The 23458-nt window shown below is 45.9% G+C and overlaps 1 protein-coding gene across 4 annotated transcripts; it reads left to right on the forward strand.

The window, feature by feature from the left end:
• Positions 1–12: 12 nt before the first annotated feature.
• PEX5 (peroxisomal biogenesis factor 5) lies at positions 13–11004 on the forward strand. Of its 4 annotated transcripts, XM_033052826.1 has the most exons (16): positions 13–44; positions 305–507; positions 935–970; positions 1159–1291; positions 1994–2128; positions 3134–3239; positions 4247–4337; positions 4704–4820; positions 5183–5275; positions 5449–5568; positions 6142–6285; positions 8405–8475; positions 8632–8847; positions 8985–9150; positions 9350–9507; positions 9875–11004. In XM_033052826.1, exons 2-16 carry the CDS (start codon positions 358–360, stop codon positions 10074–10076), a joined length of 1938 nt encoding a protein of 645 aa, XP_032908717.1. In that variant the 5' UTR covers positions 13–44; positions 305–357; the 3' UTR covers positions 10077–11004. The 4 variants fall into 4 exon arrangements, with proteins under 4 accessions (XP_032908717.1, XP_032908719.1, XP_032908718.1 ...); XM_033052828.2 differs by lacking the exons at positions 13–44; positions 4704–4820 and having other exon boundaries at positions 232–507; XM_033052827.2 differs by lacking the exons at positions 13–44; positions 5183–5275 and having other exon boundaries at positions 233–507.
• The last annotated feature ends 12454 nt before the right edge of the window (positions 11005–23458 follow it).

Raw genomic sequence — 23458 nt, forward strand, 5'->3', positions numbered from 1 at the left:
GCCCCGCCCCGCCGCGCGAGCCCAGCGCGCCCCGGCGGCCCCAGGTACGGAGCGGTCGGGGGAGCCCCGCGGCCCCTCCGGGCACGGTGCCGGGCGGAGCGGGCTGGGGGCCACGGGGCTCGGGGCCACGGGGCTCGGGCCGGGAACCGCGGCCTTGCTGTCCCGGTGGGCGGGCAGGCGGGGTGTCCGTCCTCTCCCTGGCCAGGCCCGCGGGGGAGGCGGCGCTGACGGGTGGCAGCTGGGTCGGGGTCAGGCGGTCGCTCCGCCCGGCGCTCACCCGCTGTCTGTGCCGTCCCGGCGCCAGGTGCAGGCGCGGCGGGATTCGGCGCCGACCCTCTCTCCTTCCGTGCCGGCGCCATGGCCATGAGGGAGCTGGTGGAGCCGGAGTGCGGGGGCTCCAACCCCCTGATGAAGCTGGCGGGGCACTTCACCCAGGACAAGGCCCTGCGGCAGGAAGGGCTGCAGGGCCCTCTGGCCTGGTCTCCCGGGGCGCCCGAAGCCGCCGCCGTGAGTACTGCTCTGCTGCTTGCTGGGTCTGCTTGCTCTGGGTCCTGCCGGGGGCTGGGGGTGAGCAGGGAGGGCCGATCTCGGTGCAGCTGCTGCCGTGTTGTGCTTTTTTTCGGAAAAAGGCCCAGGAGTCACCCGAAGCAGTGTGGTTTGGTGAGGGCATGCTTGTGGGCACTCAAGGGATGTTCGTGGCTGTGGTGAGCTATGTGCCTTGTTGTCACAGGCCCTAAGCCAGACAGTAGTGGGAGGGGATTGTACAGGATCCCTCCAAGTGTTTCTGCTCCTTTAGCAGGCAGCTAGCACAAGAAAATGTTGACAGCCTAAGCTCAAGGAAGAGGAAGATACAATCTAATTGGGTCACACTGTGTGTATATAGAGAGGGCATGGGATCAAAACTGTTGACAAAGCTGCCCACTATTCCGTGCAGGTATCCAAACCACTGGGAGTAGCCACCGAAGATGAGGTAAGAACAGATTGATTCCTCTCCTTATAGCTTTTCATTAATCTTCTTAAAGCTTTTCTTATCAACACTGTTTGGTATTTTACCCCTTGATGCTAATATTTTCTTCTGACAAGCCCTTCTTTCACACTCCATGCCTCTGCCTGTTCATCTTCTGTGCAATGTTTGTAATCCATCTCTGTCTTTGGCAGCTGGTTGGAGAGTTTCTGCAAGCTCAGAATGCCCCTTTGCTGTCCCGTGCACCCCAGACCTTTAAGATGGATGACCTGTTGGCTGAGATGCAGGAGATTGAGCAGTCAAGCTTCCGACAGGCCCCTCAGCGAGGTGAGGGGAGCTAAAGTAGGTGGAGAACTAGAAAAGATCTTGATGTTACGGTTGAACTCCTAGCAGGGTGATTCCCATCTATTGAGCTCTTTTGAGATTGTATCTGGAATATTGTTTCTGGATTTGGGCTTCCCAGTACACTGATCTACTGGAACAAGTTCATCAGAGATTGACAAAATATTCAGGGACAGGAATATTGTTGTAAGAGGAAAGGCTGAGGGAACTGGATCTTTTAACCTGGGAAAGAGGAGTCTGAGGGCCAGGGAATGGAGTGTTTTAGTGCTGTCTTCAACAGCCATGGTCAGGATCTTTACAGTAAGTCAGGAGAAGGACAAGGGATAATGGACACAGTTTGCAGAAAGGGGAACTAATTAGTTATGTGGGAACATTTCCTCTCTTGGAGGAGGTGGTTTAGTACTGGAACAGGTATCTAGGAATGCTGGGGAATTGCCAGTCATGGACAAATTCAGAAGTTACCTGATGAATGCCCTGAACAACCTCATCTCTAACTTTCATGTTAATCTTCTGTGAGAGCTCTAGCAACCTCCAGAGACTTCTTCCAAGTGAAATATTTCTGTGATTTTATTCTAACAAAGAGAAGGTTGAGAGGTGGTTAGGGCTGGTATGGAACATGTAAATTATGCCTTTGAGTGCTCCAACCTCACTTCTGGTTTTTTTTTTTTTTTTTTTCCCCTCTTTTAGCTCCAGGTGTGGCAGCCCTGGCACTGTCTGAAAACTGGACCCAGGAATTCTTGGCTGCAGCAGATAATGCTGGTGATGTCTCTTCAGATTTCAATGAGGCAGACTGGTCACAGGAATTCATTGCTGAAGTGACAGGTGAAGTGTCCTTTTTTGGAATTACTGACAAGATGATGCCCAGTCACATGCCCGTGTATAGTGAAGAGCTACTGAATGTGAAATTGGAGTATTGCTTTGGGCCCAGGAGTCAGTGTTTCTTGTAGCAGCTTTAATGGGGTGGAGGGTAGAAGAGCTGTTTTGTGATGGTGTTATGGTTAAGTCAAATTATGAACAGTGTGGTATGGAAGCTTTTATTTAGGTGTCAGGGTCTTTTGTTTTTAGCTTAGGGAATTTAGGAGAAGCAGGTTATTTAAACTGCTTTTATAAAAATTATTATTGAACTGATGCAATTTGGAGATTGCCTTGTACTGCTTTTTTGCTTACATGTTTTCTGATTCCCTCTTGTAAGGCTAAATTTGCCTTTGGTACAAAGATAAATACTCTTTAGTGTGCTTTGGCCAAATGTTTTCTTACAGTTTTATGAAGGTAGAGAGGTGTTACACCCTGGAAATGTGCAAAGTGAGTGTTTCTGGCCCAAAGGTTAAGCTTTGAAAAGCCATCTTGTGTTGTGTATAGAACCGGGTCTGGAATAGAGTCCTGTTACCATCCATGCCCTAATCTGGAAATTATGGAAAAGAATAAAGTAGATGCTATTTTCTTCAGGAGTGGCCACTGAAAGCTGGGTAGTTCCACTCTTGGAGCTTCACTCTTTACAATTCTGGGAATATAAATTAGAAGTTACAAAGGACTTTGAGAAAGTTCTGATGAAAACCTAGTGCTTGTAGACTGTGCTTTTGACAGACTTGTAATGCATTGCTGATTTTCTTGACCTATATGTTATCCCCCAGGAAGCAGAAGAATAACTTGTGATATTAAAGTAGAAGATTGTAAGTTCATCGTCACCACAGTGGCACCTGTATTAATTCACTGTCTCAACCAACGGCTTGATTTTTAGATCAGAATAAACAAAGGTAGAAGAAGTGAGCATAAACAAAGGTGTGGTGGTCTGCTGGTCTTACTTTTTTCCTTGTTCTTCCTTTGCAGATCCACTGTCTGTGTCTCCTGCCAAGTGGGCAGAAGAATACCTAGAGCAGTCAGAGGAGAAACTGTGGCTTGGGGAATCAGAAGATCAGTCTTTGGCAGATAAATGGTGAGTCTGACTTCCCAAGGCTAGCTGTTGCTGCTAGGCACTTGAGTGGGTGAAGTTTGGAAAGGTGATAGAAATCTGCTATGGCTTGAATGCTTTTGAGTAATTTAGCTTAGACTGGTGTTCTCAGGCCTTTGGTTTCAGAGAAAGGAGGAAACAATGCTTGCAAACTGAAGTTTTTAAGAGAGTGTAGCTTTTCTGTTCTCTAGTTCCAGGAAGATATGTTGATCCTGTAGGCTAACATAATCTTATTCCTGATGCAAAGCTCCTTAAAATAACTTCAGGAGTGAGTTCAGGAACTTTTTTTCTGCAACAGATGCATTTTGCTAGTCTGTGCTAGTTGTCAACTGTCATCATATAATTCTTCCTATCTGACAAACCACTTCCAGCCAATTTGGGCTTCTAAGATCTTTCCTTACAAAAATTTTGTGTATTTGGATTCTCATTGCACCTAGCTCTTGCCTTCTCTGATAGCTTTCTGCAAATAATGGACATTCCCGAGTTCCAGAGACTTCTCCAGGACTGAATGTAGTGGGAACACCCAGAAGTGGTCCTACCCTGTTCTAAGCAGACAAGATGTTGTGCCTTTGCTGTAAGCCCTCAATCCTCTGCAGAGCTGGTGCTTTTCCAAGGCACTGTTTTCCTCTTCAGTGGGCATGACCTACTTTCTTTGTTCCTAGATATATGACCTTGTTTCTGGTAGTTCTAAAACTTGCAATGTCTGATGGCATGTGAGCTTGGCAAGGAATCCAGACTGCTCTGCAGAACTGTGCTGACTCTGTAATTGTTTAATTCTGTTTGTGTTAGTCATTTGTGCAGCTAACGTAGTAGTAATTTTTAATTTTTTACAGATGGAAAATGGTACTGAATCACTTAGGAGATGCCCAGAATCTTTGAGGAGGGGTTGTATCCCTCAATACTGTTGTCTGCCCCATTGTGTAGGCTCTTATTAGTGAAAGAGTTGCTGTTGCCTGATATCAGACTCTCCCTTTTACTGCCTTGGAACACAGGTATGAGGAATACCAACCTGAGGATGATCTTAAGAAAACTGTTACTGATTTCCTCTCCAAAGTGGATGATCCGAAACTCAAGAATACTGAGGTGAGAAATCTGACTGGGACTGAGATTAATTATTACTGTGAATTAGTAATTACATAATTAGTAATAATTATATTACTGTGAATAAAGGGTGTGGGGAATTTAGAAGGGTGAAGATAGTAAAGGAATAAAGCCTCCTGTTGTCCCATGTTTCCATTTCTTCCCTGGTTCCTGGGAGTTGAACCCTACAATCCACTTCAGGTATTATCCATATCCACTCTTGTGAAGTCTGGTCCTTCCCACCTTTCTGGGCCTTTTGTGCTCACTCTGCAGAGAGATGTCCTCTTAGTGAAGGAGGGGGGCATGGGCTGAGGGCTTGTGGGCACAGCGTCTGCCCAGCTCCACCCTTGTTTCATTTCTCTGCCGCAGTTCCTAAAGTTTGTCCGCCAGATCGGAGATGGGAGGGTATCGATCGAAGCTAATCAGGTGACCCACAGAGACCAAGATCAGGCAGAGCAATGGGCAGCTGAGTTTATACAGCAGCAGGTAGGAGCCCCAGGCCTGTATGCTCTGAAGGAGGAAAGCATTTTGCCACAGTGCACAGTCTGGAAGCAAAGGAAAATGGCGAGTCCAGCTCTCAGCAATGCTGAGGGAGACAAGGGAGGGGCTGTTGGGCTCTTAGAGTCTAGCCAGAATCTGGGAATATATTTGGACAGTTTGAGTTTTCTCATCTCCCACAGCATCTGTGAGGAAGAGGAGATTCAGATTAATTTGTTTCCACTTCATAGGCCATCAGTTCTTACTGATGGGGAGGAAGGGTTATTACAGACCCTCCTGCTGTTCTGGGATGTGCCCTGAGGTTGCCAAATTCTGAAAAGAAAGGTGTGTTTCTGTTTCCAAACTCCCAGGGGGCATCCGATGCCTGGGTGGATCAATTTGCGCGATCTGGGAACATGTCAACCCTTGATACGGAATTTGAGCAGGCAAAGGCTGCTGTGGAGGTAAAGCTGGCTGAGAAGGAGGGCTGGGTTGCCAACTGAGAGCCCATGGTAGGGTTACCTCTCTCCTTTGCATGCTCTGAGGGCTGGAAACATCCAGGAGGGAGTTCTCTGGCATGTCTGTAGACCTGAGTTTATGGCTGAGGTACTCTAGTCACACGTTTTTCTCCCTTCAGTCAGATGTGGAGTTCTGGGACAAACTCCAGGCAGAATGTGAGGAGATGGCCAAGAGAGATGCAGAGGCTCACCCTTGGCTCTCTGAATATGAAGACCTCAACTCCTCATCATATGACAAGGTAGGGGAGAACAGGATCTCTCAGCCCTAGGACTGTGGTGGGCTCTGCTCTGGGGAGACCGACAGCATGTCTGCCTCGCTCTGAGCTCCACAGACTGCAAAGGCTGCTGGGATTCCTTCTCACACTGATGCTTTGCTGTCACTTGCACCCTTGTCCCAGCTCAGCTAGGGGCTAAATACTGTTTTCACTTGTCTGCAAATGCTGTCTGGTTCCTGTCCAGCACCAAATAACAGTGAATACAGGGATTCTTTGCAATGAGTTTAAGTGTTGTGTCCCCTGGATCCCTGGCCCTCTCCCCCATTCCTCTCCAAGCTAATAGGATTCATAGTGTTTTTTCTCTCTAGCAATTTATTTCACGTTTGTTTTGGGGATTTTTCCAGCACAGAGCAGGTGGGAAGAACCACCCTTGTTCTCTGATCTGCTACAAATTAGTGGTGAGCATGAGGTGCTGGCTACTCTGCAGCTTGAGTGTTCCTGATGCAGCAAGACTAGACTGTACTGTGCTTATAGAGTACTCTTCTCCCTAAACCTATATCCTAGCTGCAGCCCCTCAGTGTTTGTCTGTCCTGCTAGGGTTACCAGTTTGAGGAAGACAATCCCATGAGGGATCACCCAGATGCATTTGAAGAGGGGCGGAAGCGCTTAGAGGAAGGTGACCTTCCCAATGCTGTCCTGCTCTTTGAGGCTGCAGTGCAACAGAAACCAGATCATATGGAGGTGAGTGGCAGCAGAGATAATGAGCTGAGCTGTCAGAGCAGGTGTGGAAAACTCCCTTCAGCGGTAGGACCTGTGCAGTATGTATGAAAACGCCTCATTTTTTTGCGGCTCTGAGTTTGTAACTGATGTGTATGAATCCTCAGGGAGCCTCTGAGGGAGGAGGTTTCCAACTTAAAGTCAGTTACAGGAAGCACAAAGTTGTCTGACCCAGAGCTGTGTAAAGTCTTTGGAGCACATGAGACTGTGCATGGAGCCAAGGCAAGTAGTTCTCATCTCTCAAGTTGTTTCTGTAAAAGTCTTTATTGGCACTGTAAGGTTGGAGGAGCTTATGGTGGATTACTGCTTTCTGTATCTGTATTAAAATCTAATTCTGAGAAACTCATTAGACCAGGATTCTGACTAAATCTTTTATCTAGGTGCTAGGAAAAGATGTTACCCAAAAGGGTTGGATGTTTTTATAGTCTTAATTGAAGTTGTGGGCCAAAGAAGGATTTTTACACTGAAGACAGAGTTCCAACGCCTTGTTCAGTGAATACTTTTTTCCATAAATCACTTCAGCTTCTGCCAGATGAATTGAGAAATGGAATAGCCTGTGTTCCTTTTTCAAGAGTAGAGGACATGGATATTGTTGGGAAGAATGCAAATACTCATGTGGTACCTTTCTGGAGTGCTTGCCTTAAGGATCCAGGGCCGCTGAATTTTCAGCATGTCTTGTTCAAGCCCTGCTAATTATATATGACTGGACATACATAATTTGATTACCCTGAGACTTAAATGAGAGTGATGTTTTGGAACAGATGTTGTTGGCTTCTGGGAATAGCCGTCCAACTTTCTAGGGTACTGGTAATAGATGAAAAGTAAGCAGAAAGTTTGAAGATCTGCTTTAGTTTTAAAGTGGTCAAAAGGTTTTAATGCCCTTCTAGAACTGTTGCTTTTTTCTCATAGTGTGGGCTACAGGCTGAGCATGATGGAGGGGTAGTTGAAACCTAGGGGGAAGAAATCTTGGGACATTTCTGGCTAACTGTATTGGAAACGTTCTGAATTCTTCTGGAAAGAAATCTTGGGTCAATTCTGGCTAGCTGTATTAAAAACATTCTGAATTTTTCTATTGTGACTGCAAAAAGTACAGGAGAAGCCAAAACTTCACAAATGGTACAGTGATCACATAGACATGAACAATTGCTCTGAAGGAAATGTCATGTTTGCTTTGGTCCAAGTCACAACTTTACCTTGAATCTCATCAGCCCTTCTGCTGACAGAACACTGCAGTTATTGCTGGTCAGCTCTGCTTGAATTCTAACTAGCTATGTATGGTGAGGCATGAGAGATTCAAGAGAGTAGATTGCTTTCTGCAGGGTTTCTGTGTCATTGCTAATGAAACAATTTTCTTCTTGAGGTAGTGGGTACCTCATTTTGTGACTTACATTCAAAAAGCAGGTACATGCTGACAATCCCACCTAAGCCTGTTTTGGAGCCAGGGGTGTGGCTATCAATATAAAGTGAACAGATACTAGTTAAATATCAGTGCCTAGTTAAATATTCCTTATATCAGCTGCTTGGAGGTAGAAGTAATTTTCATGTACTGGTGTCATGATGATTGGAAATTCAGTAAAATTAACAGTGCTTCTACTTTCAGGTCTGAAAGTCAACTCTCCAAGGTTACTACTTGCTAGTGGACCACTGCACAAGTACATACAACTGCCTGCCTCTGGGGTCTCATTATTAGCACTGCTGCTATGCCATTTTGTTCTTGGGAAATAGGAGATCTTCATTTTCCTCCTTCCTCTGCAGTTTAACCACATTTAGAAGTTAAAAGTGGAGATTCTCTGATCTAAAAGTGTAAAACTACCAACAGTTGCTTTATGATAGATTTCCACGTAGACATTCACTTCTGTTCACTATAACAACGCCAATTTTATTGTCTTTGAGGACCAATGTGCCATGACATCTGTCTATCTTTTGAGAGGAACTTCCACCTGTGGCTAATGTGTATACTTTGGTATATTTGATTGCACTCTATAACTATGCAGGATAATATACTGGATTTAATCTGTATTTGTGGTTTATTGGCTGATTTTTTTCCTCTGTAAGTCTGACTGTACATCTGTGTCTTCCCCAGGCCTGGCAATATCTGGGAACCACCCAAGCAGAGAATGAACAGGAGCTTTTGGCCATCAGTGCCCTCAGACAGTGAGTGTTGCAGCAGAGCTGCTGAGCGTGGTTCCTTGTTGGATGTGTAGTGCCACAAGAACCATGTGGCTGTCACACAGTGCTCTGTCTTGATTGTGTCTGGGTGTCTCTGCACTGATTTATTCCTGCATTCACTTCTTTTACTTTGCCCTCCAGGTGCCTGGAGCTGCAGCCTGGGAACCTCACAGCACTTATGGCTTTAGCAGTCAGTTTCACTAATGAGTCCCTGCAGAAGCAGGCATGTGAGACGCTGCGGGACTGGCTGCGCCATAAACCGGACTATGCCCACCTGCTGAACAAGGAACCAGAGGAGAGTGTCTCGGGGACCAACCTGGGGCCTTCCAAGCGTGTCTTGAGTTCCCTGCTCTCTGAGTAAGTTATGGTTACAAATTCCAGCCTTCAACTGAAAAACTTCTTGGAGGGCTCACACTAGTCTAGGCAGGAGCAGAGTGAGCAGCCTGAGTCCAACTCTCCACAGTACACCAATATCCTGTTCTGTGCTTTTCCAGCTCGCTATTCATGGAGGTGAAAGAGCTGTTCTTAGCAGCTGTGCGCAGCAACCCCTCAACTGTGGATCCTGATGTCCAGTGTGGTCTGGGTGTCCTTTTCAACCTCAGTGGCGAGTACGAGAAGGCTGTGGATTGCTTCAGTGCTGCACTCAGTGTGCGCCCCAATGTAAGAAAGGGGCAGACTGGGGTGTGCTGAAGGCACTTTTGAGGTTTATGGGTGAAGTTTTGGGTGGAGGGTGGTGCATGTACAAGAGGTGCATATTTAGAGTGGAGGAATAAGACAGACATATGGGGAAGAAGGGGTTGGCTTGGAGCTTAAAGAGATCCAGTTTGTCTTGGCCGTTTCTCTGTGCCCATTCCTCCAGGACCACCTTCTGTGGAACAAGCTGGGTGCCACTCTGGCCAATGGGAATCGGAGTGAAGAGGCTGTGGCTGCATATCGTCGGGCACTGGAGCTCCAGCCGGGATATATCCGCTCTCGCTACAACCTGGGCATCAGCTGCATCAACTTAGGTGCCCACCGGTGAGTGCAGGATGGGCAGCTCTGCTGTGACCTGCCAGTTTGTGTGTGTTTGTGGGAGACAGATTGCCACAGGTTATGAGGGCAGGGCCACACTGCCTGCAGCCTTCTCTTGGCGTAGGGGGGCAGAGCGAGTGTGTGTACTCTGCCCAGAGGTCCAAGTGTCATGCAGTTGCAGGTGGAGTAGAGTCCATCTGGACTCTCTGATTCTTCTAGAGGGAGGAGTAGGACCTCTGGTTCTGGGGCAGGGTAGGATCTCATGAAGGGGAGGAAACTTTTGGAGGAGAAATACTTTAGAAGCAAATGGGGAAAGGGAGTGTGAGATGTACTATCTTTTCCACTAAGCATGTGTATGTTCTCCTGTTGACAGTGAGGCTGTGGAGCACTTCCTGGAGGCTTTGCATATGCAGCAGAAGAGCCGAGGTCCGCGGGGGCAGCAAGGAGCTATGTCTGACAACATCTGGAGCACCCTGCGCATGGCCCTCTCCATGTTGGGGCAGAGTGACCTGTATGGGGCTGCTGATGCCCGTGACCTGTCCACGCTGCTGAAGGCATTTGGCCTCCAGCAGTGACTCTGGGATAGGCTCCCCTGCGAGTGCAGTGGTTGCCTAGTCCAGCAATGAATGACCTTTCTTAGGGGAGAAAATTCACAACGGTTCACACACATCTTTGCCCTGGTAGGGCAGATCATTGGCAACTGTTTATTTTTAATTACCCCCTGGTGAAGCGTGCAACTTGCCCAACCTGTCTGTTGTGGCCTGAGCATTTCTGAATGGTTCACCTTATCACTTCCATGACGACTGACACTGCTAATTCACAGATGATCAAAGTGGGGAAGACAGCAGCGTCCTGCCCTCTTGCCAGACTGCATTTGCAGTAGTGCCCAGCTTGACTGTGAGACCTTGGCTATGAGGGCCATTCTGCAGACTGCCTGTGAGAGTGTGTCTCAAGTTCAGGCTGCTTTGGAGGGGTGGGATTGCTGTTTCACCCAAAAGGGTGAAAAATGGTGGGATTTGAGCATGCTTCCCCATGTATGTACTTGCATGTGTGTATATGTGGGTTTCTAGGGAAAACTGGGGCAGTAGTCCCCTTTTCTGGCCACTGGTAACTTCATGGTACAGCTAGACACTTCTTTCTCAGTGTCTCTTCATGAACCTTTTAAGACAAGAGTATTGTACTGATGCTGAGGACATGGGTGGAGGCCCTTACCCTGTCACGGTAAAGGGAGATCCCAGAGTTCATGCTTGAGAGAAGGTGGTAGGAATAAAAGTCTAAAATGTAACCTCTCCCAGAATATGGCGGGGAAAGGGGTCAAGTCTTAATTTCTTAATTTTTTCTTGTTCATCTGTCATTGTTTTCCTTTGTGCAAAGGTCCCCATCTTGTGTGTGACTGAATCTTGTTAATTATAAATATCTGTATATGATTCTATCTGGGAAAATGTTTTTTAATTGTAAAGTATTTTGTATAATAAAGGTATAAGCCCACTGCTTTTCAAAAGATAGGTTAGACTCTCTCTCTGTCTCCCCTTTTGACCCAGGTTTTGCTTTATTGATAGCTTGCATGCAGATGAAGCTTTAAGGATTTCATTTTGCTGTAGCCTGAGGCTTCATTTCAATGAGCCAGCAGAAGAGCCTCCGTGTGCCAAAAGCTCTCTTTTTTCTTGCTCAGATTTAGAGGTCAGTGATGCACTTTTTTTTTCATCTTACGGCCCTCTGTGATGCGCGGAAAGCACTCTATAACTCACAGAAATAAGTTATAAGAGTAGGTATGTATTTATTCAGCGCTGGGTGCATGGGGGATAACTCCTCCAAAAACATGCACACCTTTGGCGACCTGCACCTTGCCTTTTATTCTCTACAAACTAGGAATATACGATTTGCCTAATACATATTCATTGCCTATCCCCGCTTCATATGGAAATTAGTTTCACGCCTCTTTGCGACTGTGCATTATTCCTTTTTGGGTCGCTCTGGTGGTCTTCGGGGGTCGTTAGATGAAGTAAGGAGTCTTCCTCCCAGTTTGAACTTTTCACCTTGTATTCTTGCGCGTGCTCTCTTCTTAGTCCTTTGGTCAGTTTCCGGACTTAGGTATCAGTTTTCTCTTCCCAGGGACCCCCTCATCCTGTGGGTCTTTGTTCTTCTATTTTAATCTGCCAACTTCATCCTGCAGCTTGGCTGCTCTTCCTGTTTTGCAAGCACCATAAATTATAGCTGACACTATAGTTTTGTCAGTCCCCTTTTCAATCAAAATCTTTCTAAATATTTAATTCTTAAATCTGAATTTCTCTATTTCAGTCCCCCCTTTTCTGGAAAATTAGTAAATTCTTTTGCTTAATATCAATACTTGTCTCTTTTCCAGTCTAACTTCACGGCTTGCCCCTCTCGGTATGTATCCCTCATTACATTACCATATACTGTCACTAGGGAAGTCAGTGCCACTATCTGCTTTAACATCCTCTAGTTCCAAACAAGTATTCCAATAGACAGCACCAGACTTACACCTACTAATATCAACATGACAATGATAGGGTGGCAAAGCGTGTTCAGAATCCCAGTTGCAGTTGGTGACCAAAGAGTGCATCCCACCACTGATGAGTTGCATCCTGTTTTACTCTTTGTAACACTTTGCTTATCTCTTTTATATCATGGTAGACAGTAACCAGAGTCTTTTGCCCATTTTCCTGAATCTCTTTCAGGATTTCTGTCAGGTCTTGGTGTTTTATTAGCTGCCTTACTAATGTAAGATTCATTCCAATGGGTGTAGGTGATAATCTATGATATATTGTGTAATTAGATCTTATCAACTGGTGGGATGTAACTGGTGCCACATATGAAAAGTCACATCCAACTATCTTAACAAAACTACAAATACAAAGGTTAGAATGGTTCTTAGTGGATAAGATTACATTATCATCTATTTCTACAGAAGCACAAGCAGTTCTTAAACATACACAACCTAAGCCAATATATACAAGCACAGTCTCCTGACTAGTATCTGGATGAATCTCGAAGTGGCAAATACTTTGCTCAGTATCCAGACATATATCTTGTGCATCAATTGTGTTACTCTCACAGATAAACCCTAGTTGTTCCCTTGTAGCACAAGATTCTAAATTTGCAGTTTGCCATTTCCCATTCATCATCTGGGCCCATGCTCTGTGCTCCGAGGGATAGAGCACTGCCCTCTCATGATTTAATCCTAATGCAGTAATAGGGTGGATAGTGTAAATCATGGCATTACGTATAGTAAGCACAAAAGCAGTAGCCATTTCAGTGATAGGGTCATAGGTAAAATTTACCAGAGTCCACCAGGATTGAAGTTTTCTTTCTAAATTGTTTGCATTGTCCCAGACAATTTTCCGAATTTCAATTGGAAAAGCACCTTCACTTCCTTCCCTTATTACTAAAGCAACTGTTGATTGCATCCATAATTGTGCCTGTATGCAACTGAGAGCCAATGATACATTGTCCTGGGCCATATTAAGTGCCTTTATTATTAACTCATGGTCTTGGTCCGTAACTTTTTCCCACCTTGGCAGTACTTTAGAGATCTGCCACTGGCTAGTTCCTAGTGCTAATAAAGAGGATCGTAGGGGCTGATCTAGCTTTCTCAGATCACTTGTTGCAGTGGTTAACTTACTCATTAATATTTCTGAATCTATTCCATTTAAAACTCCCAATCCTGTTCCTAATATTCCAGTTAAATCTCTTTGCATTCTGCCCCTAAAGTGTACTCGCTTTTGTAACCATGTTGCCCAGCCTTCAAAGGATGTTTTTAGGAAAGAGGAGCAGGCTGGCTGAATTTCAGAGATGTTAGTTTGCATTAGCAATTCAACACATTTGAGAGACCACTCTGGGTTAAATAGCAGTTGTTGTTGGCCCGTATTCCTTATTACATAGGGACCAACTTCATAAATTTTGGGTTCAATTTTAGGTAGGGTGGTTTGGGCTTGGGTCACGGCCGATTCAGTTATTGCAACAGTTGTAACATTTATTTTAAATTTGAATGTAAGCCCAATAGAATCATGATACCAAAGGCAAACCACATACACAGTTTGTACTAATGTAAAATTACACCAACAATCTAATTTACTTGGACGACTACAGACTTCCGGGTCACTGTTTGTAGGAGAAGTTGAAACAGTAATTTGTTTTGCTTTCTTATGTTTAGTCCCATTAACCATCCGACATCCTACTTCGATTACTTCTCCTATAGTCCCTTGAAGGGACCACAGCCCTTGATTTTGCCATTCATGCCTTTCATACACCTGGTTTCCATGCACAACCACAGTTGATAGGTTTAAATCTTTTATATCAGAATGCTTTCTCATGGATCCAGTGTACTGAATGAAAGCTTGAGACCAAGGCCACTCAGCTTCATTCTGACTAGAGGCACTTTCCAATTCTTGGATCACACTTATGATTACAAGCAAAACAAATAAAACAATTCTATTGATAAAATATCTGCAATCTAAATTACTGAATACTCCCGATCGCAATGTATTCATTTTGCTCGAGTAAGTTTTAATTTCAGTTCATTGTCACCTGATGTTACTTTCCAAGGGGCTTCTGGAGCCTTTTTCACTCGAGAGTGGTGAATCCAGGCACTCTGTTCCTTGATCTTAACTGCAGTGAAGGTGGTGAGGAGCACCTGAAATGGTCCTTCCCACTGTGGCTCCAAAGTTTTCTCTATAAGAGACTTAACATACACATAATCTCCAGGTTGTATGTCATGCACTGGTCCATCCAGCCCTCTGCCCCAAGTTCCAGCCACATGTTTCTCAATTTTTCTGAGTTGCTTACTTAAGGCTATCATATAGTCAGTCAGCCTCTCTTCCCCCACTTGGGTAGACAATCCCTTTTGCACTCCATATGGTCTCCCATAAAGCATTTCAAAGGGACTTAGTTTTTCTTTGGCTCTAGACTTGGTTTGGATCTGCAGCAATGCCAGTGGGAGAGACTGAGGCCAGGGTAAATTAGTTTCTTGTCCTAATCTCACAATTTGTTGCTTAATTAAATGATTCATTTTTTCAACTTGGCCACTTGACTGGGGATGATATGGAGTATGGAGCTCCCAGTCTATGCCCAAGTGACGGCTGATTTGTTGTACTATTTTTGAAATAAAGTGTGGCCCTCTATCTGAAGATATTGTGGCTGGAACTCCGAAGCGTGGGATTATCTCTTGTAACAATACCTTGGTTACCTCCCGGGCTTTGGCAGTTCTGGTGGGGAAAGCTTCTGGCCACCCTGAAAAGGTATCTGTTAACACCAGCAAATATCGATACCCCCCTTTTCTTGGGAGTTCTGAAAAGTCAATTTGCCACTGTTGTCCAGGTCCATGGCCTTTTCCAATTTGACCAAATTTTCGTTTGGGGATATTCTTGGGTTTGGTTTGGAGGCAAATGTCACACTGCCTGGTTACCTGAACTACAGTAGAGTATAAACCTCTGGCAGCAATCTTTTCAATTAGATAATTATACAGGGCATCTACTCCCCAGTGTGTTTTCTGGTGCTCTTCCCTTACTAATGACCATAACAGGTGAGAAGGGATGACTATTGTCCCTTCTGCAGTAACAGCCCATCCCTCTTGGTTATAGGTTCCTCCTTGATCCTTAATTAGTTCTCTATCCTTTTTGGTATATACTGGCTTACATTCAAGGGAGACCTGTCCATCTGGAATTAAAGCTCCTTCAATTGTCACCTCACCTCTTGCTGCTTCTTTTGCCTCTCTGTCTGCCAGCTCGTTTCCTTCCTCCAATTCTGAGCTCACCTTCTGGTGTGCCTTAATGTGCATAATTGCTACCTGCTCAGGTAGCTGAACTGCTTCCAGTAGTCGCAGTATTTCCTGTGCATGTTTGATATTTTTCCCTTGTGAGTTTAACAGTCCCCTCTCTTTCCAGATGGCTCCATGTGCATGTACAACTCCAAATGCATATCTTGAGTCTGTATAAATGTTTATTTTCTTTCCCTTTGCGATCTCTAGGGCGCGGGTTAAAGCAATTATTTCAGCCTTTTGTGCAGAGGTACCTGTTGGCAAGGGTCCAGACTCTATTACCTCTTTGCAGGTGGTAACTGCATACCCAGCATGTCTCTTTCCACTGATGACGTAGCTGCTTCCATCAGTGAACCAGGTTTCTGTGTCATCCAAAGGGGTGTCCTTCAGATCTGGACGGCTGGAATAGGTGGCTTCGATGGTCTCCAGGCAGTCGTGGTGTACTGGATCCCCTTGATTTCCACTAAGAAAAGAAGCTGGGTTGATAATGTTAGTCACAATTATCTCTACATCATCTTGTTCTACCATGATGGCTTGGTATTTCAGGAACCTTTGTGGGGAAAGCCAGTGTCCACCCTTCACTTCCAGGACTGCAGACACTGTGTGAGACACTAACACAGTAATTTTCTGGCCCAAGGTGAATTTGCGTGCCTCTTGAATATTCAGCACCACTGCTGCAACGGCTCTGAGGCATCCCGGCCATCCCTTGGCTGTTGCACCCAGTTGCTTAGAGAAGTAAGCAACTGCTCTCCGGTATGGACCTAGACCCTGGGCCAGTATCCCCAGGGCAATTCCCTGTTTCTCATGGGAAAACAGAAAGAATGGTTTACTCACATCTAGGAGTCCGAGAGCTGGAGCTGACATTAGAGCCTTTTTCAGCTGGTGAAAGGCCCGCGTGGCTTCTTTTGTCCACTGGAGTTCTCTGTTCCCGTTCGTAATGAGTGCATACAGAGGTTTTACAAGTAACCCATAGCTGTGTATCCACAGCCTACACCATCCTGTCATACCTAAGAATGTTCGGAGTTCCTTTACTGTTTGAGGTTTCGGGACTTGGCAGATCACTTCCTTGCGATCTTGCCCTAGAGTCCGTTGTCCCGCACTAATTTCATAACCCGGATAGATTACCTTTTGCTTCACTACCTGGGCCTTTTTCTTTGATACCCTGTATCCTTGAAGTCCTAGAAAGTTTAGGAGGCTTACCGTCCAGGCCGCTGCCAGGCTCGCCGGCCGCCCCCTCCCGTCTGCACCGCCGCCGCGTTTCCTCGCCCTGACCGGCACTGCAGGCCCCCACACCGCCGGGCTCCCCCACGCTGCTGGCCCCGATTCTGCTGGGCTTCCCCCGCTGCCAGGCAGCCCCACCCGCCGGCCTTCCTGCTTCTGCCATGCTCCCCTGCACTGCTAGCCCCAGTTCTCCCGGGCTCCCCCGCCCTGCTGGCCCGGGCTCTGCTGCCCCCCTGCCCCGCCCTGCTGGCTCAGACTCTGCCGCCCGCCCCCCACACTGCTGGCCCCACCTCTGCCAGGCTTTCCCACCTCTGCCGGGGCCGGCCGGGCTCCAGCTTGGCTTGGGGCTGCCGCGGGCTCTCACTTCCGTGTTGGCAGCTTTTAGAATTTTGTTAATGTATTAGCCGCCCCGGAATATTAGCCGCACTTCCGGGTTTCCACCAAAATTTTGGTCAAATTGGTGCGGCTTGTATTCGTGAAATTACTGTAATATCCTTTCTCCCTCTGGTCCCACTGCCTCTCGCAGAGGTGCCTGTATTATGGGTTTGTGTTGTCTAGTCCGGTGTGCGATTGGAGGGGACGAATGGACTGGGGCTGTTGGTGCCTCTGAGTCTGCATCCTCATCCTCATCCCCTCCCTGTCTTATGTGGGGAGACCTGAGCAAATCATCTGCCAGATCTTGTTCCTGGGCCACAGTCTAGTAAACCTTATCAGATTTTGTGCACCTTTGCCCTATGCTACACGCTGAACAACACCGCTTAAGTTTTCCTCTCTTAGTCTTATTCTCCTTTTCTAGAGCCAAAACCAGAGGGTCAGATGGAGCCCTGAGCCCACAATCCCTCTGCCATTCGGGGTGATTTCTAAGAGAGAAAAACATATCTGCATATGCTACCTCTGTCCACTTCCTTTCTCTCCTGAGAAACAGCATGAGCTGTAATAGCGTGTCATAGCCCAAAGTTCCACCGGGTGGCCACTTCGCTCCCTCGTCCAGTTTGTATAAAGGCCACCAGTTTTTACAGAATTTAATAAGGTCTCTTTTGCTTTCTGTGCCTCCTTGTCCAGAAAGGTCTTTCCAATGTGCAATAATACAGCCTAATGGACTAGCTCTTGGGATTTCTTTCCTTTGTCCAGTTCCCATTATCTTCTCCCTTTTGTCTTGTCTTGTTTTTACCCAGACTTTTCCTCATACAGTTTTACTATTCTTTCCCAGTTGTCTTACTACACACACAACCCTAAATCACAGGCACCCAATGTAACTTCCCACGCTAGCTTCAGGATTTTAAATTCCACACTTGCACTCACTCCACGCTGACCCCAGTCGCTTCGCTTTTCTCCGGCCGCCTCAGACGCCCGAGGTCGGAACCGCGGATAGAGCTCCACACTCACACCATACCAGAGGTATGTCTCAATCGTTCATTCACTCACTGACACACTCCACAACTCAACATGTCTGGACTTAACAGTCACACAATATAGCAGCAAAAACAAGGGTTCACTCGACCCACCCCCAGAGTCACTAGCGGGCTGCTCTATCAGCTCAGTGAGACCCCTCCATCGGTCGCGCTATCGGCCGGGATCGATCCCTCTCCCTCTGTCTCCGGCCCCCCCTCGGCCGGCTGCTTGCAAGCCCAAGGGACTGTGCTGTGCGTCAGATGTCTCTGCACGACTTACCAGCAGCCCTGTTCTAGATATTTAATACATACCCTTTTATCCGCAATGCCAGCAGGTCGTTGTCTGTCCCCGCAGTGAGCGAGCCGAGGTTCAGGGTCCCTCCAGGAAAGTCCCGGGGCACGCCAGGGAATCCGCTCCTCAGCCACTCCTGCAGCCGGACAGAGATTCTCCTGGCTGGCTCGCCAAAATGATGCGCAGAAAGCACTCTATAACTCACAGAAATAAGTTATAAGAGTAGGTATGTATTTATTCAGCGCTGGGTGCATGGGGGATAACTCCTCCAAAAACATGCACACCTTTGGCGACCTGCGCCTTGCCCTTTATTCTCTACAAACTAGGAATATACAATTTGCCTAATACATATTCATTGCCTATCCCCGCTTCATATGGAAATTAGTTTCACGCCTCTTTTCGACTGCACATTACTCCTTTTTGGGTCGCTCTGGTGGTCTTCGGGGGGTCTTTAGATGAAGTAAAGTAGTCTTCCTCCCAGTTTGAACTTTTCACATTGTATTCTTGCGCATGCTCTCTTCTTAGTCCTTTGGTCAGTTTCCGGACTTAGGTATCAGTTTTCTCTTCCCGGGGACCCCCTCATCCTGTGGGTCTTTGTTCTTCTATTTTAATCTGCCAACTTCATCCTGCAGCTTGGCTGCTCTTCCTGTTTTGCAAGCACCATAAATTATAGCTGACACTATAGTTTTGTCAGTCCCCTTTTCAATCAAAATCTTTCTAAATATTTAATTCTTAAATCTGAATTTCTCTATTTCATCTGCAGTGAGGGAAATCATGTTACATTTTATCACCTGTTTATGGAATCTGACTGCTGCAGTAGTCAAGGCTGGGGGCTTAAGCAGGAGGCACTGCCCCTTCCTGTTCCATGAGGCACCTGTTTCTTCATACCTCAATCCCACAGGCTTGTTTTTCTCCCACCTGGAGCAGCCTTTGCAGAGAATAGTATTTGCTGTATATTTTCTGAGCTTTATTTCCCCCTGTATCTCCCATCCAGCCCTGTGGCACTGACACCTACAACTTGCTGCTTTTGCTGTCTGAAAGGAAGGGAAATGCTGCTTGTGTGTCCTCACTCACACTGCTGGTCAGAGATGTCTTTTGGTTTTTACTTATCTCAGTCTTCTGTCAGATTCTTTGCTTGGTGAAAGAAAACATTAATGCCTATGCTGTGCCTCACTTGCTGTCCAGTTTTCCCTTCCCCAGTTCTCTGCTGTTGCTCTCACCACTGATTTCCTTTGCCTCTTCGGTGCACCACATTCCTCTCTGTTCATGTTCCCATTACCATTGCTTGGCCTTTGCTTTTCTCATCCTCAGATTTCATTAGTGCTTCTCCTCTCATAGGTTTCCTAGTTACCTCAATTTCCCTTGCAATGTTGCTTAACCTCTTGACTTTGTGTTGGTGTCCTTCCCTATCCCACATTTCCCCCTCTCCCTGCAGGTAGGTTGGCTGTTATAATTTTTTCACTTTCCCTGGAAATTGTTCTCACTTTCTTCCCTGTTCTGTTAAATCATCTCACAGCATCTCTGCTATGCCTTTTGCTGAGGCTGAATTTTCACCTAAGCACTAGTCTCTGTTTAGTCTCCCAGGGCTGTGTGCAGATTGAGCTGCCTCTGTCCAGGCCCTATGTGATTGTCCTGTGTCCAGGTCCTGTTAAGGGCTGCCTTTGGAAGTGGGGTGTTGATGCAATGAGCACCAGCTGGCTGACTGGATTTGCATTCTGGTTCTAGTGCACAGTTTTTGTCTGTGCTCTGCAGCCCTGTCTCTGGTGTCCAAACCCAGTCTGTGCTAGTGCTCTGTATGCATCATGATCCTAGTTTGCATTTCCAGCCACATCCACCTTTTCTGTTACTGAGCCCAGTTGTACAGCAGGGATGGGTAGCAGGTACCAAACATTTTAGATTCTCGTAAAGGCAGTGAGGGATGTTTGCATGTCCCAAATCCAACTCCCTGCTCGCAACAGGCCTAACCCTAATGGTAGACTGGGGAGTTGAAGGCATTATAAATGATCACGCTCTCAAATTTTTTCACTTTTCCCAATGCTGTCCTAGTTTGGAGGACAGGTGTCTGCTAAGAAAGACAGGAGCCTCTCTTTGAAAATGGAGAATGTAAACCCCCCCCCTCCAAATTATTATAATTTTGAAATCAAATGGCTCTCAGGCAAAGATATGGGAATTAGGAATAACAGTTCTTTACTAGGGAAATTAAAATAGAAATACAGTACTACAAAGAAACAGAACCCAAGCTCTGACAAAGTCAGAGTACAACCTGACACCCCGTCAGGCAGGGTGTTGGTAGCAGTTCGATTAAATGGTGGTTGTAGTCCTTTTGTCGTGACAGATGTGATTCAGTTGAAGCAGTGCTCCTGTAGAAGGTGCAGTTTTCCTTCCGGAGGTCCAGTGCTGATGTGGAGAAATCCAGCTTCCCTCTGGAGTCCAGTGGAGAAGGGGGCTATCTTAGTGTCCCCAAACCTGTTTTATCTTGGTGAGAACTGTTGGGCCCTTCCCCCTGGCTGGAGCAACTTCCAATGGGATGAAGTAATTTTAGCAGTCACACAGTGGAACTCAATGGGCCATTAGCAGAACATCTCCCATGGAGATAAGCATCACCGCCCCCACCCTCAACAGATGGTGATAGAATAGACCTTTTATCACACCCTGTATTGTAACCCAAGAAAAATGCACAGAACAGGGCAGGGCCTATCACCACTGAAAATTTGTAAGAGATCCCAGCAGTGACCTTTACCAAATTCTTGGGCTTACAGGATGCAAACTAACCTTTCATAGAGCCATAAGTGAGTGGCCAAAGAGGATAGTTCAATACATATTTTTCTATCCATATTTCTTGATATGTTTCTGCTGTATTTCTTCCTTCAGTGTCTTATTTATTTGCTACTTAAGACCCCAAGAATCTCTTGTTGATGGCTTTACTACCCAGCCAGAAAATGGAAATGTGCTTTCAGGTCCTTATACCTCTAGCCACAGTGCTCCTCATTGGCTTCCATCCTTGTCAAGGAAGTTGACATTGTGCTCTCATTGTTTATTCTGCTTCACCACTGCAGTTTCCTCTCCTTGAGCTGAGCCTCATTATGATTCTGAGTTTTCTTGAGTTGCAACCCCCTGAGTTCAAGTTTTGGGTCCCAGGCCCTTACCTGTTGTGCCTGTGTGTGCTGAGGTCTTTCTTGTCTGGAAGGTGCTCCGACCAGTCCTCTAGGGGAATGCTCTAGGGCTGGTGACCTGATGTGAGACTTTATGGAAAGAGCATCAGGCAAGCAGATAGTGGCTACTCTCATGTTCTCTAGGAATTTGCTGTTTGAAATATTGTCTGACTCAGAAGTTGCATCAGTGTGTTTGTTTTAGACCCTTTGGTGAATTTTTTCTCTGCCTGTGACTTGTTGATTTTTAAACCATATGGTGCCTTGGGTCTTTACGATGTCTTGTGGATGCACACAAGAACTGTATTTAAATTCCTAAATTATATTTTCTGTTTTTATAGCTACTGTCTCTTTCTTTATGGTCTCCTGCTTCAGTTTCTGTAAGACATAGCAAATAAACCAGTCCTACTACAGTACATGTGTCCCCAGGGGGAACCCTTTCCCCTACCTCTGTACCTCACTTCTGTATCTTTTCTGTTTTTACTGTATTCTTGCCAGTACTTCCTTCATGACCTAGCCTGCCTCAGAGCCCTGGCCACATACACTCTGCCATTTTTTCTTCTTTGAAGCCTTTTGACAGGCAAGGAAGGACTGAAAGCAGCACAGCAGCTCTCCCACCTGCAGCAGCAAAGTGGCACCAGGGACAGGGTCATCAGAGAGGTCTCTTTGCCAGAGCAGACTCTGGCAGCTTCTCTGTGTCGTGGTCCCTTACTTACATAGGAAAGTGTTTCTTTGCACCCACAAAGGAGAAGAGAAACTCTTCTGTCACATTGATGTTGAGTATAGTAAAGCACTCTGTAATGTTTTCTGATGTTTTCTAGATGCACAGTTTGAGAAATGTAAAATTTTAAAACTCTGTACCTGTCCACTACTTTAGCAAGAGTTGTAGGTGCAGAGATCCCCTGAAAAATCTGATGCCAGATAAGTTGGATTTTTTCTGAAGTGTTTCCTTTGCTTGGTCGCATTTCTGAAGCAGAAGTGACACCTAGTGTTGAGTTGAGAGAAGGTCCGTGTGTGTCACACGTGCTTGGACTGGAACACTAAAGGTTTTAGGAGCACAACTTGCTAACTAAACACGAAGGGAACAAAATGCAGTATGAATTTTCTAAAGGTGCAGCTGTAGATGCAAAACGTGGTGCTGGGAAGCTGAGACATTTTGAGGGTTTGTGATGCCTTCCCCTGGCTCCTCCCCACTGCCTGAGCATGGGTTTTTGTTTTTGTGGAGTCTAGCTTACTAACCATTCCATGGAAAACCATTTGTACATTTATTAAAAAACTCAAAAACCAACCCAGATGGATTTCTGACTTTTTGAACTAGCAGTTATTCACAACCTTGTTGCCTTTTCCTTCATCCGGGAAGAGGAGACTTGGGAAAGAAAACAATAGTTAGATAAAGACCTTCATTTTGCTTACTGATATCTGTGTGTTGCCAAGTGGGAATTATAAGGCTTTTGTCAGTCTCTATTTGCTGTGCCTCTTGTTCCAGCACAATTTCTTTGCAGCTTACTCCTAGTGTTGTGACTGAACACCCAGCATTCATCCAATAGGATTCTATAATCTGTCTTTTTTGCTGAAAAGGTGGTGTTCAGTTTGCTGTACTGACAAGCAGAAATTTGGAAGTGCAGCAAACAGAGGAAAGCAAAAAAGGGGAAATTCTGTGAGATGCATGCTAGAAGTTGGAGAGTGAAAAGTGGGAAAGAAACTTTATTTTTGTGATGAAGAATTACATTACTAGCATTGGCAACTGCTAAGTGAGTAAAACCCCAAAAAACACCCTAACCACAAAACTCTCTCCAAAATAAAGGAACTGCTGCCTTGAGTCCAAAACTACCAGACAAAAAAACCCCAGAAATTGGGGGGGGGGGGGGGGTATACTTAATGTGTGATTTTATTGGGTTTTTTAATCCTCTTGTTTTAAAGTAAGGAGTAAAAACAGATGAGTGCTGAGATGCAAACTAAGGCATTTGCAGTGAAAGAGCAGGATAGGAGCACAACAGGATCTGGTGGGTGAAGGAGTTTGTTGTTAATTAGATTTTTCCACCATTTTACCTTTTCCAGCTCTGTGAAGTGGGTGCATATGTGACATCCACAGCTTTAAGTGAAATTGTTTTATCACCCTGCAATCTAG

The sequence above is a fragment of the Catharus ustulatus genome, chromosome 2 (genome assembly GCF_009819885.2).
Source record: "Catharus ustulatus isolate bCatUst1 chromosome 2, bCatUst1.pri.v2, whole genome shotgun sequence".
Taxonomy (NCBI): Eukaryota; Metazoa; Chordata; class Aves; order Passeriformes; family Turdidae; genus Catharus; species Catharus ustulatus.

What these genes read in the sequence shown, in the direction of transcription:
- PEX5 (XM_033052826.1), top strand. Translation starts at nt 358, where the DNA reads ATGGCCATGAGGGAGCTGGTGGAGCCGGAGTGCGGGGGCTCCAACCCC. An exon ending in ACTCCTCATCATATGACAAG is followed by an intron (nt 5,569 to 6,141) that starts GTAGGGGAGAAC and finishes CTGTCCTGCTAG; the next exon opens with GGTTACCAGTTTGAGGAAGA. An exon ending in ATCAACTTAGGTGCCCACCG is followed by an intron (nt 9,508 to 9,874) that starts GTGAGTGCAGGA and finishes TCCTGTTGACAG; the next exon opens with TGAGGCTGTGGAGCACTTCC.